Genomic DNA, 14678 nt, shown 5'->3' on the forward strand with positions numbered 1-14678 from the left:
AGTTATTGATGAAGCCTCTCCCATCTAAAATGTAGAATTGCCTGATAGAAATTGAACAGAATCAAAATGACCGATAACATAAGATAGGGGCAGTGACTGCACATTAATTATCTTAAGATAGTAAGGTAATGGAAACCATTTGCTATGCAAGGCATGGTGTGGCCTGGGCTGAGATCAATAGCAATTTCTTTCTTATGTGCATTCCACTTCACTGGTTTCATTCCATTGTGGAAACAGTTAAGGTGCTGCCTTGACCATAATTCAATACAAGAAAAAAAAAAAAAAAAAGCAACCCAACCAATAAAAACCATCCAAACAAAAAAAAACCCAACAGACTAAAGGTTACCTTTAGAATGCCTTTTAATTTGCAGGATTATCATGGTGATGGTGTGTTTATATTATGACACTCCTCTTTAACGTGGTTACATCTGTACATGTAGGGCCATGTTGTATTAAGTGTTCAATACCTCCTGAGATTCATTGAACACCCCTGATTCCCATTGACTTTAGTGGAAGTTGAGGACGTGGTATTTCTTGGGAGATGCTAAACAGGGAATAGGTTTATCTTATATTTGTTGTAAAAATATTTGGTTTGCTTTCTACAATTGAGATGGTGAAGATGATTCTCTTTTTTTTTATAAATCCCTGTTTTCAAAAAGTAATCTGCCTGTGACATTCATGTAGGCAGACAACATCTTGATCCACAAAAGTTTTGATAATTTTTCACAAGTCTTAAACAAAAGTAATGATCAGTCTTTTAGAAGCATGTAAATTACTGATGTCAAACACTGCTGCCATGTATTTTAGTGAAGTTTTGTTTGTTCTAACCACAAATATATAGTCCAGTGTATACTATAGGAACCTCGGGCACTTGGGGAAGACAACTTTATTTAGTTAGTGTAATACTGCATAGCCATGCGGATGTTGTGCTAAATGTTGTTCACGTGTGACCTATTATGGATGCATTTCCCTGTGAGTATATGTCTCTAAAAACAGAGAAAATATGACAAACAAAAATTAATTTTTGAACTGTTTTTAAATTCTGATATTGTCCAGCCTTTCCAGTCTACATATAGCTGAAAAAACACTTTTGCATACAGGCCTACTGTCTCCAAAAAGCCTATATAATTTCTGACGGTGAGAAATATATGGATATCCTATTTTAGTAAATTCTGTAGCTTCTTTGAACCATCCTATTTCTTGGGAGCTGCAGGCTGAATTTAAATTGGTCCAAGTCTCAACCAGGGACTAAATACTGTGGGAGTTTGGACCATGAAACTTTAGATCATTCTTCATCTTTTAAATAAAAAAAGAAAAAAAAATTCCTTTATAAATAAGACCAAAAAAACCAAACAAACAAACAAAAAAACCCCAAAAAAACTCCACAGCAACCAAAACCCAAAACAAACAAACCTGTGGAAAACATTCTGGTAGTTTCTGAGAGAGGAAGCTTTAAGTAAGAGAGTTGCTTATATCATTTGTTCTCCAGTCACGTTATCTTCCAAATACTGCTGGAAGAGCTGCCTACAGAGATGTATGATATGGTTAGGTGGAACCTTTCCTGGGAAGACAGGTTTGCAGTGAGAACTACCTCTTGGCTTCAAAGATCACTGAAACAACCATTAAGAGACCAGTAACCATTTTCCCCCTGCCATTTTAAGCTTTCTAAACGGGCTTTCTTCTGAAATTTTTGCATTTTGAAGTCCTTTGACAACCTTCACTTGGGAAATACTTCCATCGTGGCAAAGAGTGAGAAAAGGTTGCAGAGTTCAGTAGAACTGCAATATTTCTCCCAAACAGTAGAAAAGGATTTACAAAACAGTATCCAGTGTTTCATATAAAGCTGTGAAAAGTTTACTCAAATGTCTTCCATTAAAAGCAATGGGAAATTGTGCAAGTGCAATTTTATGCAAGTTTTGAAATCATTAAGAGTAGTATACAGCATCTTTTCTGACTCATTAGACCATAAAGGCTCTTAAGGATCTGATATGTGCTATAACTTTATGATGTAGACTTGAATACAGAGCAGGATTTGCTTGACGCTGTAGGATGCAAGTGTCTAGATCCTCAGCTGCACTAAATTACAATACCTTCACTGACTTTGGTGGAGTTCTAATAATGTCGAGTAGCTAAAGTTCCCCTAGTTTAAAGTCTCTAAAAAGCCATTATGGTCTATTAATCATCTACATTTTTTGCAGTCCTTGAATATTGTTATATTTACATAATTTATATTTCATTTACATTATCTATTCACTTATCTAATACTTTTACACATGCCTAAGTACTTGACTTGATGAGTTGCTTAGAGTTGTGTATGTATGTAGCTGTGGGCTTACTGTTCTAGTGGTCTCAGCACAGGCCTATCTGGCAGGAATTCAAATCCCTCCTCTGACATTTGCTCCTTCTGTGGCCTTGGGTTTAACTTCTTGATCTCTTTCTTTAATTTCCTGATGTATGAGATTAAGGTCTTTGCAGGAGTGTTGTGATAACTGTATAGCACATTGGAGATAGATTTATATGTTTATTTGTTATTAAAGAGCAAAGAACTGTGTTCTGCAGTCCACATGCAAGTAAAATAAAACGTTCATAATTAGGGATTCCATTTGCAAAATACGAGGTTTAAGTATGATATTATATTATAAGAATGGATTTAAGACATGGAGAGTCATTAGAATGAGCTAAAGATTTTCTGTAAAATGAAGCTGTTTTGGAAGAAGTTGAAAAGTAAATGTATATATAAAACCTACCAGAAGGAAATCAGGAATTGGAATAAGTCCAAAACAGAATGTGAACTCTGGATTGTATTGATTCATGATGAAAAGAATGGGTTGTACATGAAGTTCTACAAGTACTGAAATTTTCTCCTATTTTCTCCTATTGTACTGAGGGTTCTGTTTGTTGAAACTGGGATGGAATTTAATGTAAAAAAAGGCTTACTGGAAAACAAGTAGCTAAATCTTATTTTACGAAACTGAAAGCATAAATACTGAAGCAGAGAACTTACAAGAGCAACATAAAATTATTAAATGAGGATAGTTCAGATTGGTATTGAAAGGAATGATGGACTAAAAAAGATGTTGGTGATCTTGAGCCAAAATTGTAGCAGTTTGAGTATCCTGAATTTTATCCCTTTAATATGGATATGAAAATCAGCAATGATGTCCAAAACCTGGCAACGGTGGTCAAGATGATAAGATGTAATTTGTATCATGTGCTTGTCTGGAAGAATAGATGTTCTACAGATGTTCTGTTAAAGGAAATAAGCAGATGAAGTTACGTGAGAAAGTTCTAAATCAGGATTAATCTCACCAGTGTTCCATTACATTATTGGCAGAAAACTTTTTTTTGTGGAAAAAATATCTAGTTCGACTTTTCTTTGATTTGTAGTCAGAAGATCCAACAACATTCTAAAAGGTCATTAACCTTTCAAGCATATGAATATTCAAATGTTACATGCATGTTGGTAATGCCCCAAATTTACAACGCAGGTGATACTTTCAGTAATCCTGATTACAATGTTTACTCCACCATAATTTATTGAAGAGAAAGGAATATTTATATGAGTTTACCACTTTGTAAGGAATTTAGAGAAAACCTGAGTAATTTCCTCACTGAGCCTTGGAAAAGGGATTTTTGTGGAATCGTTATGGTGAAGAGCTGGGTTTGCTACTCTCAGGACATTGAACTGCTATGATAGTATATTTGCAGACCTTAATACATGAGGCAAATAAGAATGTAAAGAAGGGAAACTCCAACTAAACAGTTTCCAAATGACCTTGCACCCTTGCGCTAATGCTTGCCAGCAGAACATTGATTGACAATGGTATGGCTTTGCTATAAAAAGGTCATTTTCCAATCACTGCGAATGGATATTGCTGTGATCATGGGAGCCTGAAGTCTGAGAAGAAGATAACAGGATAAAAGTGACAGAACTGTGATAAGAAGTAGAAGGGTTTTTTTTTTCCAGTTTTCATAATAACATTTACCAAAGAGTAAATGACATGATTAAATGAACCTTCTTACAGAAATGTGAAAAGACTCATTCACTTGACACATTTGTTGTAAATTATAGATCCCTCAAGAACAGAAAAGAAAGAGAGCAAATGTCCTACCCCTGGGTGTGATGGAACTGGCCATGTAACGGGGCTTTACCCCCATCACCGCAGTTTGTCAGGATGCCCACACAAAGATAGGGTCCCTCCAGAAAGTAAGTTCACATTCTTTCATGGAAACTGGGGATAAAACTACAAAAACTTTTCTAGCATGCTTTTTAAACCTTTTATTTAAAAAATTAATTTCATTTTTCAGTATGGTTTGTCTCAACTTAGTCAACTGTTCTGTGTTATACTTTTTCCTTTATTCCATCTTTTCCATTCTTTACTAACTTTACACTAAAAGAACAACTTTTAAAGCTGTATTCTTTGATTTTGAGAATCCTAGGTTATTTTTTAATAGACATATTTAGTCAATAGAGAAAAAGGTTTCCAGAAGATGTGCACTGCTTTTGCTTCTGCGTGCTAATGTCACATCAACTGTCCTTACTGTCTTGTACAGGAATAATTATTCCTGAAAAACTTGCAACCCCTTTCCTTTGTTATTGTTGTGTCTGAAATATATATTAAACTAGTGTGTATTATATAATAAATAATAATTTGGCTGTTTACCTAGTTGCAGAACTCAGGATTTTGAGCAAACATCCCCTGTCAGTCACATGGGTGGAGCTTCCTGCCATGTCAACAAATTCTCGTTGTAGGAAGCTCACTCATATGAGCTCATGGACACACACCTAAAGGCAGAGGGCTTCATTTCTGGAAGTCACCTCCTTGGCTGGTGAAATCAGCATAGTTCTGTTGAAGCTAATTACTCTGTGCTGTTTTTTATCAGGAAGTATCTAGCTAAGATCCAATTCTCCTTCACAGCAGTTTTAAAATGGAGTTATAGATTCCATTCCATATGGACCTAAAATCCTCACTGTCCATCAGCACTTACAGAATTAACCTCAATGAATTTGCAACAGCCTTAAGGAAATGTTACAAAGATGGTCAGAAGTAAAATGGTCCCCAGTTTCCAAAGGAAAGTAGATTCTGATGGACAGGAAAACAGAAGTAGATTAGCATTGCAAGAGTGGCAGACATAACAAGTCTCCTCTTCCATGGTACAGTGGCTTCTTCCAGAAGTAAAGTGATGAGGAAGTGCTTTAGGAAATTTTGCTGTAGTTTGGTTGGTCTCTGAATACAGTAGAACAAATAAAGCAATTTCTCTGCTTTCCAAGAACCTGTAATTTTTTGAAACACAAATATTTATTCAGTTGCTCAAAGTTCTATCATTTTTCCAAATGGTAAATAAAAAGCTCTTTAGAAGACTTTGTAAATCAAAGAAGAATATAGCTTTAAACTGTTTGCATGCTCTTGTACCTACTAAAATGACAAAGGTGAGCTCATCTTTTTTTTTTCCTGTGATGTTGGCCTTGTGAAGCATGTTTCAAGAACAGCTTTAAATATTAGGAATTTCAGAGTGAAGCTTTTGTATCTATACACATTTTATCACACTGATGATGGGGTGATGATGATGATGATGATGGTTATCTTTTAATGAGTATACATGGTTTAATTCTCAAGTCTCTGAACAGCTTTTATTCAGTTCTTAACTCAGTCAAGGTATCTACTGCTTTTATTAGATCTTCTATTTTTTTTTGAGTGAGAACTAAATACAGGCTTCCAGACCACTTCTTGTGTGAGAAAATGAGAACTTCACAAGGGCTGGATGGCCTTTTTCCATTGAGTGATGTACTGCCATCCAGCTCCAAGACATGGATTCAGATATACATCATGTCATAAAAAAATTCTTCAGTTTCCCCAAAAAGTTTTTGATTATTTGGCCCTTCATAGCATGAGCTTTATGATTTAGAGAGGTACTGCTCTGAGCAGCCTTGGAGTAAGTTTTCCATCCAGCTTGCAGTGGATGCAGATGTAAATCAGTTTACTTGCTTAAGCTTGTAGCACTTATTTATTTTTTACTTTTTTTTTTTCTGCCATCCCTCAATTTTTAAGTACTTCATTTTGGTTCCTAGTATTTAAAAAAAATAAAAATTCACATTTGTAGACAATACAAGTGAAAAATAGAGGATCCATTCTGTTCACCATATAGATATGAATGATATATCTATGTGGAAGTGAGCAGAGCTGGCCCTTAGCTCAATCGGGCTGCCTTATAGTTAGGGTTAAATTCTGTTCAGGGTTGTACTGAGGTGTGTTTCAAGTAATTCAATGTTCTACCAGTATAACTTGAGAGCAGATTTTCAGCTCATGATTTTGATTCTCCATTTATAAAGCTATGTATTAAGTATACATACATTTCCTGAAAGAATTTTTCCAGTCTGTAATTCTGTTTTGTATGGTTGCTAGCTCACCCTTTACTGTTGAGCTGATCTTTGCTCAGTGGTTTTGTATGAAGAAGATGTTGGACGTCTTCTGCTTCACTGTTGCACCAGAGATGCATTTGTTTATAGGTTCTGTAACCTCCATAACTTTCACTGTTTCCCTGTGTTAATGAGCATAGGGTCACAATACTTACTTTCCTCATCAGGCTTTATTGGCTATGTGTGTCACGTGTATTTTGAGGAATGCTGGTTGTTAATGAATCCTGCTTTGTTTTAAAATGGTTTCATATATACTGGGATTTGATTTTTTTTTTCTTGTTTTCATACTCTGCTGTTTTCTCTTACTCTCCTTGTCAAGTTCTTGCCATGCATGAAAATGTTCTTAAGTGTCCTACACCAGGCTGCACAGGCCGGGGCCACGTAAATAGCAACAGGAATTCCCACCGAAGGTAAGGATGCCGTCGCTGGACACCAATCTAGAGGGAACAGTGCCTCCGAACTGCAGCCCTTCTAGCAGTCCATTGGTGGGGGGGAGTGAGTGTGTGTCGTTGTTCTGTTCTGAGGATTGACAGATGGTGCTTCGTGTGCTTTATCCATTTTAAAGAGTAACATTTATTCATGTATTTTCTGAGGAGAACGAGTGTGCGTTTGCTGTAGTATGGATGAATTGATCCACAGAAGACATTTTAAGCATCTTTAGCTTTTTGAGTGGACTTTTTTTCTTCTTTTTGTTTTGATATTTGCTGAACAACGATGGTACAAATCAAGTGGTATGACTCCTCATGGGTGTGTTGCAAGGAGAAAGATTTTGTCAGTATCATCAGGACTAGGACAGTGTTCTTGTTCACACACTTCACTCTCCTCAGAGATTATTTTCTAGTGCATGGAAAAAATCTACTCTAATCCTAAATTATTGGGGTTTTTTAATACAAGAGAAACAGCATTTTAAATACACGGGTGTTAGTTTTCTTACTGACCATTGTCTCAGCCCCAAAGTACTTATTCAGCTAAAACTGAATGAGAATCTTGGCTGTTTAAGAAACATTAAAAACATGTCTCATTACATTTAAAAAGGAGAAGGCAGAAATATTAGAATTATTATATTTAAAAAAAAAAAAAAATAATCAAGACAAAAAACAACTTTTCCATAGTTTCCTAAGATTAGTAATAGATTCTTAGGGAAGGGATGCTTTGGCAAACTAAATTCTGTCAATCAAATTTTGGAAATGTTACTTTACTTTTCCGCATGTCATAATTTTCCCACAGAACAATAATAAAATTTTGCCTGTTCCTTTATAATTTAAAAAATCCAGAAAATGTCGATAAGAGGGTAAAAGGAACTGTGCAATGTTCCTGTTATTGAATTCCTTTTTACTATTAATTGTAGCATGAAGGCTTAAGGGAGTACAGGTACTGGACATTCAGTCTTATCAAGCTCTGGGTAACTACAGCCCCTCATATCAGCTGCATTTCCCTCAGAAGATTCTTGCGGGTACCAGCCTTTCTGCAATAAGCTCTGGTACCCTCTCTCTGCAGTGATGCTGCCAGTAGATGCAGCAAAAACCTCTGAGAAGGCTTTATGGGAATTACTGCTGCTCGAAGCAGCATTCACTTCTGGTTGAATATCCACTAGAATATTTGAGGTGTCTGAGGAAGAGCATGTCAGTGGAGCGCAGCTGCCCCCTGGCATGGCTCCAGAGCTGCACAGAGCTCCCTCACCCTCTGCAGAACTAGGACAGCGAGGGCAGGCAGGGGGGAGCACTCTGCAGTCTGTGCTCACCTCTTTCTGCAGCTTCTGGGGCATTTTTCTCTGCTTCATTTTTTTCTCTTTTTCCACGTATTTCCTGTAAAGAAGGGAACATCTGGGAATGCACTGATTTGCCTTTCATTTTAATTTCTATTCCTGTGGAGAGCACAGAGAGTTGCGGTCACATAAACATGCGATAGAATATGACAAGGAAATATGAGCCCCTCCATTGTCAGGTCACAGGCTTTTACAGCTTCACTAAGAGCACCATCTGCTGGCATCAATATATTTATTTTTCTCAGATCTAAATCTTTTCCATAAGAATCAGGCTTATTATTGCCACTTCAATAATAGTTCAGCATTTGCAAATTTAATTGAATTTTCAGTGAAGAAATACTTTGCATTTTACATCTACTATTAGAAAGCATACTTTAGTGGCTGAAATTCATGAACAAACACTAACAGTTGGCATGTAGATTTAGCAATCCAAGGCAAAATTTTGAACTCATTTATATGCCTAGCAAAAAGATTGGAGTTAATGGAGCTGAATGAGGTGTGAAGCAGCACAAGATTTGGCCTATATGGTGTTGTCATTTAATTGTCTTCAGGAGCCATTTCATCGGCAGCATTTGTAGATGCATAAAGGTCACGAGTCCGTTAGCAGAGCTGCACAGTAGATTCCAGTTTATATTCTCCTCTCCTACTGGTATGTTCTCTGGCTGACATCCATGAATAATCTACCCATTGTAGACTGTGAGAGAAGAAGAACAGATGTAAGATTTACCATGCAACTTTGAAAGCAGAAGAAAGGAAGTCTATTCTATAGAAAATACACATGACCAAAAGATTTTTGGAAACCTTTTCCTTCAGATTCTTCCTGATGCTGGCTAAGGAGGAGAAGGAGTAATTGGATCAGTGCTATAATGTGAAACTATGCAGGACAAGACAATTAAATTTCCTTTCTGTAATTGCAGCCTCTCTGGATGTCCTATTGCTGCAGCAGAGAAACTGGCTAAAGCTCAAGAGAAGCATCAGAACTGTGATGTGTCAAAATCAAACCAGGCATCAGATCGGGTTTTAAGGTATTAGAAATCACTATAATACTTATTCTTATGCAGAATTCATCACACATTCACCTAATCTGAGAATTTATATTTATATACATTGTATATACATATATATCTCCTTTAAAGAAGAGTTAGAATTAGGGCTTCTGGATCCAATTCTTACAGTGTATTTATCCCACTTAGTTTTCATGGGGGAGGGTTGGTAATTATTTTGGCAAATACATGTAAAGCTGAAAAGCTCATTTTTGTCTTAGGCATTGTTTGGTGTAAAGATGACTGCTGGAGTGCAAAGTCTAAGAACAGTGTGAAAAAAGTTGGTATCTTTTGGGAATAAACTAATATTTACCGGTAAGTCTTGGTTTTTTCAGCAGGCTTTTACTAGTAAATATCAGTTTAAATTAAACCAGAAGCCCTATGTGCATTACCAAACTGGTAGTACACCTTTTGGCAGGACACTTGGAAAATTACCAGATATAGCTTAGATTCCAAAATAACATCTGGCTTAGTTCTTTGTCTCTGTTGCCCCCATTCTCTACCAGGAAGGACAGAAAGGGAGAAAAATTGTCTCCTAAATTTTCATATAGAAAGGATCTTGAACCAATTTTATATGATTATACTCCTTTTCTTCATCCATGAAGGATTCTGCATTTATCTGAAGTTATATCCAGCTTTGTGCTATTGTCTCCTCTTTTGAGATATGTGGGTGGAAAAAATATTATTTCTGAGGAGCTGAAGTGTGAAGGATGCATGTAAAGCAATCAAACTTCTGCATGATTGTACCAGCCTTATGCTGATGATGCCCCAAAAGCTGCAGAATTTCTCCATGGATACTGCAATATCTGTGGGCTGGGATAGGTACATCCCTCTCAGCTGCCTCAAAGAGCGTGGAGGAAGTGCTGCAGCTTAGTTCCCAGAATTTCCTACTTATCCCATAGGTTTCTTAGTCTTTAGCTGTCTTCTAGATTGAAGAACCGATTGGGCTACTTAAAGTTTTCTACTGTATTACCAACACCATTCTTTGGATATTCCCTTAGAAGTTCATCTAATCTTGATGGTCTTTTCAAAAACCAGCATTTCCATGGAGCTGGGAACATAGGATTATGTTCACATCTACAGAAAAAATTTTGTCATTCCTTTTGACTGTGGTCTCCTTCTGCAGATTGTTTTTGATGGGCTTTATCTTAACTGTCCCTAATTCAGTTTGCACAGCTTGGCATGCAACATCCCACAGAGGTTTCTTAGAGAAGAGTTCTTCAAATCCCATTAGTAAAAAACTTCCACTCTTTGAGGGAATAAAACAGTTTCTCACTTGATGGAGAAAGACAGATCAAAAATGCAGTGGCTTTTACCACTGCTCATTACAGAGAAGTCACTGAAGTCAGTTGCCATAGAAGGCAACTGCTCAAAAGCAGCATCCAGGTTGCTGGCAAACTCCCTAGGATTGTTCTGCAGTCTTAACTTCACTTGTAAGCTGCCTTGTGTTTCAGGTTTTATAGGCAACTCAGATAAGTCTTTCATCTTGTCTCTTGCTTTCCTTTTACCTTTAAGTCATTGAAGTATTTAAGATGAACTTGGCAGCTATTTATAATATTTGTGTGCAGGCAACTGATGGGCAGACAGAGATGTTTTAAGACTAAATCTTGAATATTTGTCTTCATCCCAGTTTCCATCTCAACTGCATTTGAAAGTTCTTACTTAAAAAGAAATCAAATTTCATAGGACTTCTATTCCACTGAAATTTTGGATTTGCATCATATGTTCAGGATCTGAATTGCAGGTTTTTGGCTAAATGTAGATTATCTTGAAACAGGATCAAACTATTATTTATATCAGCTCATTGTATAAATAAGCCACTGTATTTTGTGAGGAAGAAGTGTCTAAAGGAATGAGCATATATAAATCAAATGGAATAGTATTACTAATACAATTTTTTGGGTGATCATTACATAAATATCCTGAATAAATTCTATGAAAATAAATACATTCAGAAAAAAATGATATAATGTTCCAAACCTATTTCTTGCTATTGATCACATTTCACTTTGTTAGTCAGCATGATGACACCTCTGATCATAACTGAATTTATGTTCCTATGATTGTTCCTTCCATTTCCTCTGGTTATAAATGCAGTAAGAAAAAAAGGAAGAAAAAAGAAGAAAAATGAAAAAATGCTGTATGCTTCTTGATGCTAGCAGAAGCACCTCAGGTGTGCTGTTCATCATCCTCACCTCCTGCTAAATTAAGCAGGTAGACATGTAGCACTGTGTAGCAGTTGCTTCCAACAACCTAGTCATGTAATACTTTCTTATATAGATAGGATTTGCAGGATCTGACCTTCGTTTGCCTGCTCTGAGCTGATGAATTCTGTGTCCACTTGCAGAAGATGGTGTGACAGTTCACTGCAACGTTCTTTCACTGAGATTTCAGAAGTTTCTCAAATGACTGGATAACATCAATCAGGGCTTCTTCTGACTGTCCTCCCTCATCCTAAATGAAAGAGATATTTAACTGAAACAGTTTTTTTTTGTATTCATTCTCAGGACCTTCCTTGAGGTGTGCATCTGTGTTTCAGGAATTGCAGCTCCTGCCAGAACCTTGCATTTAAGGATGAGCAGGACCTGCAAGGCAGCAGCTCAGAGTCAGCAGAGCTTCTGAGACTCTTCTCAAGATGAACATGGATTTGTATATTGAAGGATGAAACAGTAATAGTTACTTTTGAAAGCACAGAGGAAAACAGCTTACAACTCTGTTGGAAGAAATTTGGAGGAAACTCCATATATTAGGTGGAGTGTCCAGATCTACTTTTTCTTTTTGATATTTAAAGAATTTTTCCAAACTTCTGTCAGTCTGCTTGCCCCTCTTTAATTCACCTCCCAAAAGAAAAAAATGTTTGCTATGTGATGCAATTACATGGGGAAAGGGAAACCCTGAAGTATTTTAAAACAGAATTTTAAAATACTTTTAGCAACAGGATACATTTAGCGGTATTAGAATTAATTTTGTCTAGGCTTTGTTCAAGGAAATAAATATTGTTTGTCTGCTGAAAACAACCAAACTAAGGAAATGCAATAATATATTGCTGTCTCTTGAGTAAAAGAAATAACTAAGATTTTCTAATCTGAACTATAAATTATGCACAAACATAGTAAACTGAACTGCATCTAACAAACTGTACATATCTTTAATTTCTAGGCCCATGTGCTTTGTTAAGCAATTGGAGATCCCTCAGTATGGCTACAGAAACAATGTCCCCACCACCACACCCCGCTCCAACTTGGCCAAGGAACTAGAGAAATACTCTAAGACTTCGTTTGAATATAACAGTTATGACAACCATGCCTATGGCAAGAGAGCCATAGCTCCCAAGGTGCAATCCAGGGATATATCCCCCAAAGGATATGATGGTAGGAGGTGCACACTCTTATACATGAGAGACAAGTTTGCAGTTAATCATGTTGTTGTATATGTAAACATCATACAAATAAGACATGTTTTCATGTTCATACAGTATTATGAGGAATGCTATCATATGTAAGTTATTTTAAAGGCCTTTTTAAAAAAGTGTTGTTTTATACGGTGCTTGCTTCAGGATTGTTGCACTGTTAAAAGGCATCTCCAGCTATTAATCTCCTGGGATGTTTGAGATGGCGATAAAAGCTGAGTAATAGAGATAATCCTTATGTTACTGTCTGAGAGACCTGGCCTCAAGGGTCACATAGGGATTCTTGCCTCCGTGCAGCAGTTCGGTAACCTAGAAACATATTTGCTTTGTGGGGATATGGAAGTAGAAAACCTGGGCCTCTTTGTGCTCCAGAAAACATTGCTACATACTCAAAGAGGCATTTTTGGTTATTTTTTCCTCACAAACACACTGGTTGAATTCTCTGGAAAACCTAACATACTTGACATATTTAGAAGAAGGCTGATACTAGCTTCAGTTCAGGAGAAGACAATGGATGGGATCAGTCAGGCAAGAGGTTTTCTGTTAGGGGAGAAAAATGAACTATAGGACAAAGAAGGATTGTAGGTTTTGAAGACATCAGGAAGCTTTCAGAACAGTACATTTATATATGCATATATATGTGTGTGTATATATATATGCATGCATATATATATAAAACTAAACCACGTCTTTTTTTTGTCTTTTTTTTTTTTTTTTTGAACACTAGCGGTTTATTTTTTTGTTAAAATACTTAATATTACTCAGTGACTAAGAAATTTCAGGCAGGTATCAGATGTTTTGTTTATGAAAACAGCAAGAAACATACTATACAGAAGTTTTTATGCTATTGCCTGAGCACAGACTGACATTTAAAAGTAGTTAAGTGAAGAAAGAGAAAATTACTACAGCTCCTGCCTTCATATGTCTGATATTTTAGATATTTTCCTTTCTCATAGAATTAACAGACATATTCTTGCACTATAGCAGAAAGGAAGAGGGTTGTGAAAAGAATCCTATTTTTAGTAAAAGAGCTTTTTTTGTCCCTCATACCTTCATCTTATTTGTCTGTATCTAAATAAGGGCTTGAACAGCATTAAAAGTAAATCACTAACTGTAACTGTGGTTAGAAGGTAATGAGTATACATTAGTATAAGGTAAATTAGGTATTAAATATTGTATATATATTCTGTCTAGTCTTGCAGAAAGGAAAGCATCACAATACTGCTGGGGTTTCTGTGAAAAAGCTTATTTTCAGATCAAATTACTGATGAATAAGCAACTGATACATACTTTTCTCATTTAAGACCCCTTTTTCAATAAGTAATGACAAACTTCACTTTTTCTCCCAAACCACCAGAATTTGAAAATACATGTCACATTAAGCACAAATTTACAGTGGCCTTAAATAATAAAAAGCTATGTTGATACAGGTCACTGTCTTTACACACACTCATCTTCCTTTGATATAAACAGAGTTTTTTCCTGGCTATAGGGCAGGGACTAGGTCGCTTCAGTGCTCAGTAGCGTGAGCCAGAGGGGACTGAGAAACTCTGCATACACATGATTCCTGCTGTTATAGCAAGTGTAGGGGTCTCTTGTGTCCTCAGAGTAGCAGAAGCCCGTTCAGGCTGGAGCAGGTTGATCTAGCCAGACAAAGGCTGCTCTATGGCTTTGTTCCATATCCTGGCTCTGCTGGAGGCACTGCACGCCACACCTGGTTCCAAGTGATGTGTGTGCTGTTTGCCCAGATGCACCTGCCAACATGGTCCCAGAGGTGGGGGCTGATGTGAGTTTTTCTTTTCCCTGTCAGTGATTTTCATGAAACCTCTAGGATTCACATTTCTCTGAAATTCCAGAAGTACTCCAACATATTTGGCTTAAATTGGCTCATGAAAATCAGCTGAATTCTTAGAATGATGAAGTGAAATCCTGGGCGCACTGAAATTGTTAAAACATTTTGGCACTGACTTTCAATGGAACAAGGATTTTGCTGACAGTTATTGTAAATAACTGAATATGAAGGAGATTTCAGGAAGAGACTCT

The 14678-nt window shown here is 36.6% G+C and overlaps 1 protein-coding gene across 4 annotated transcripts in view; it reads left to right on the plus strand.

Moving 5' to 3' along the window:
- MYT1L (myelin transcription factor 1 like) overlaps positions 1–14678 on the plus strand; it is a 127814-nt gene that overhangs the window by 48607 nt on the left and 64529 nt on the right. For all 4 annotated transcript variants that reach the window (XM_058835117.1, XM_058835116.1, XM_058835113.1 and 1 more), the window contains exons 6-9: positions 4073–4207; positions 6738–6828; positions 9101–9208; positions 12386–12597. In XM_058835117.1, coding sequence (XP_058691100.1) covers positions 4073–4207; positions 6738–6828; positions 9101–9208; positions 12386–12597 — 546 coding nt within the window. The remainder of the gene's footprint in view (positions 1–4072; positions 4208–6737; positions 6829–9100; positions 9209–12385; positions 12598–14678) is intronic.

Source organism: Poecile atricapillus, chromosome 3 (genome assembly GCF_030490865.1).
Source record: "Poecile atricapillus isolate bPoeAtr1 chromosome 3, bPoeAtr1.hap1, whole genome shotgun sequence".
NCBI lineage: Eukaryota > Metazoa > Chordata > Aves > Passeriformes > Paridae > Poecile > Poecile atricapillus.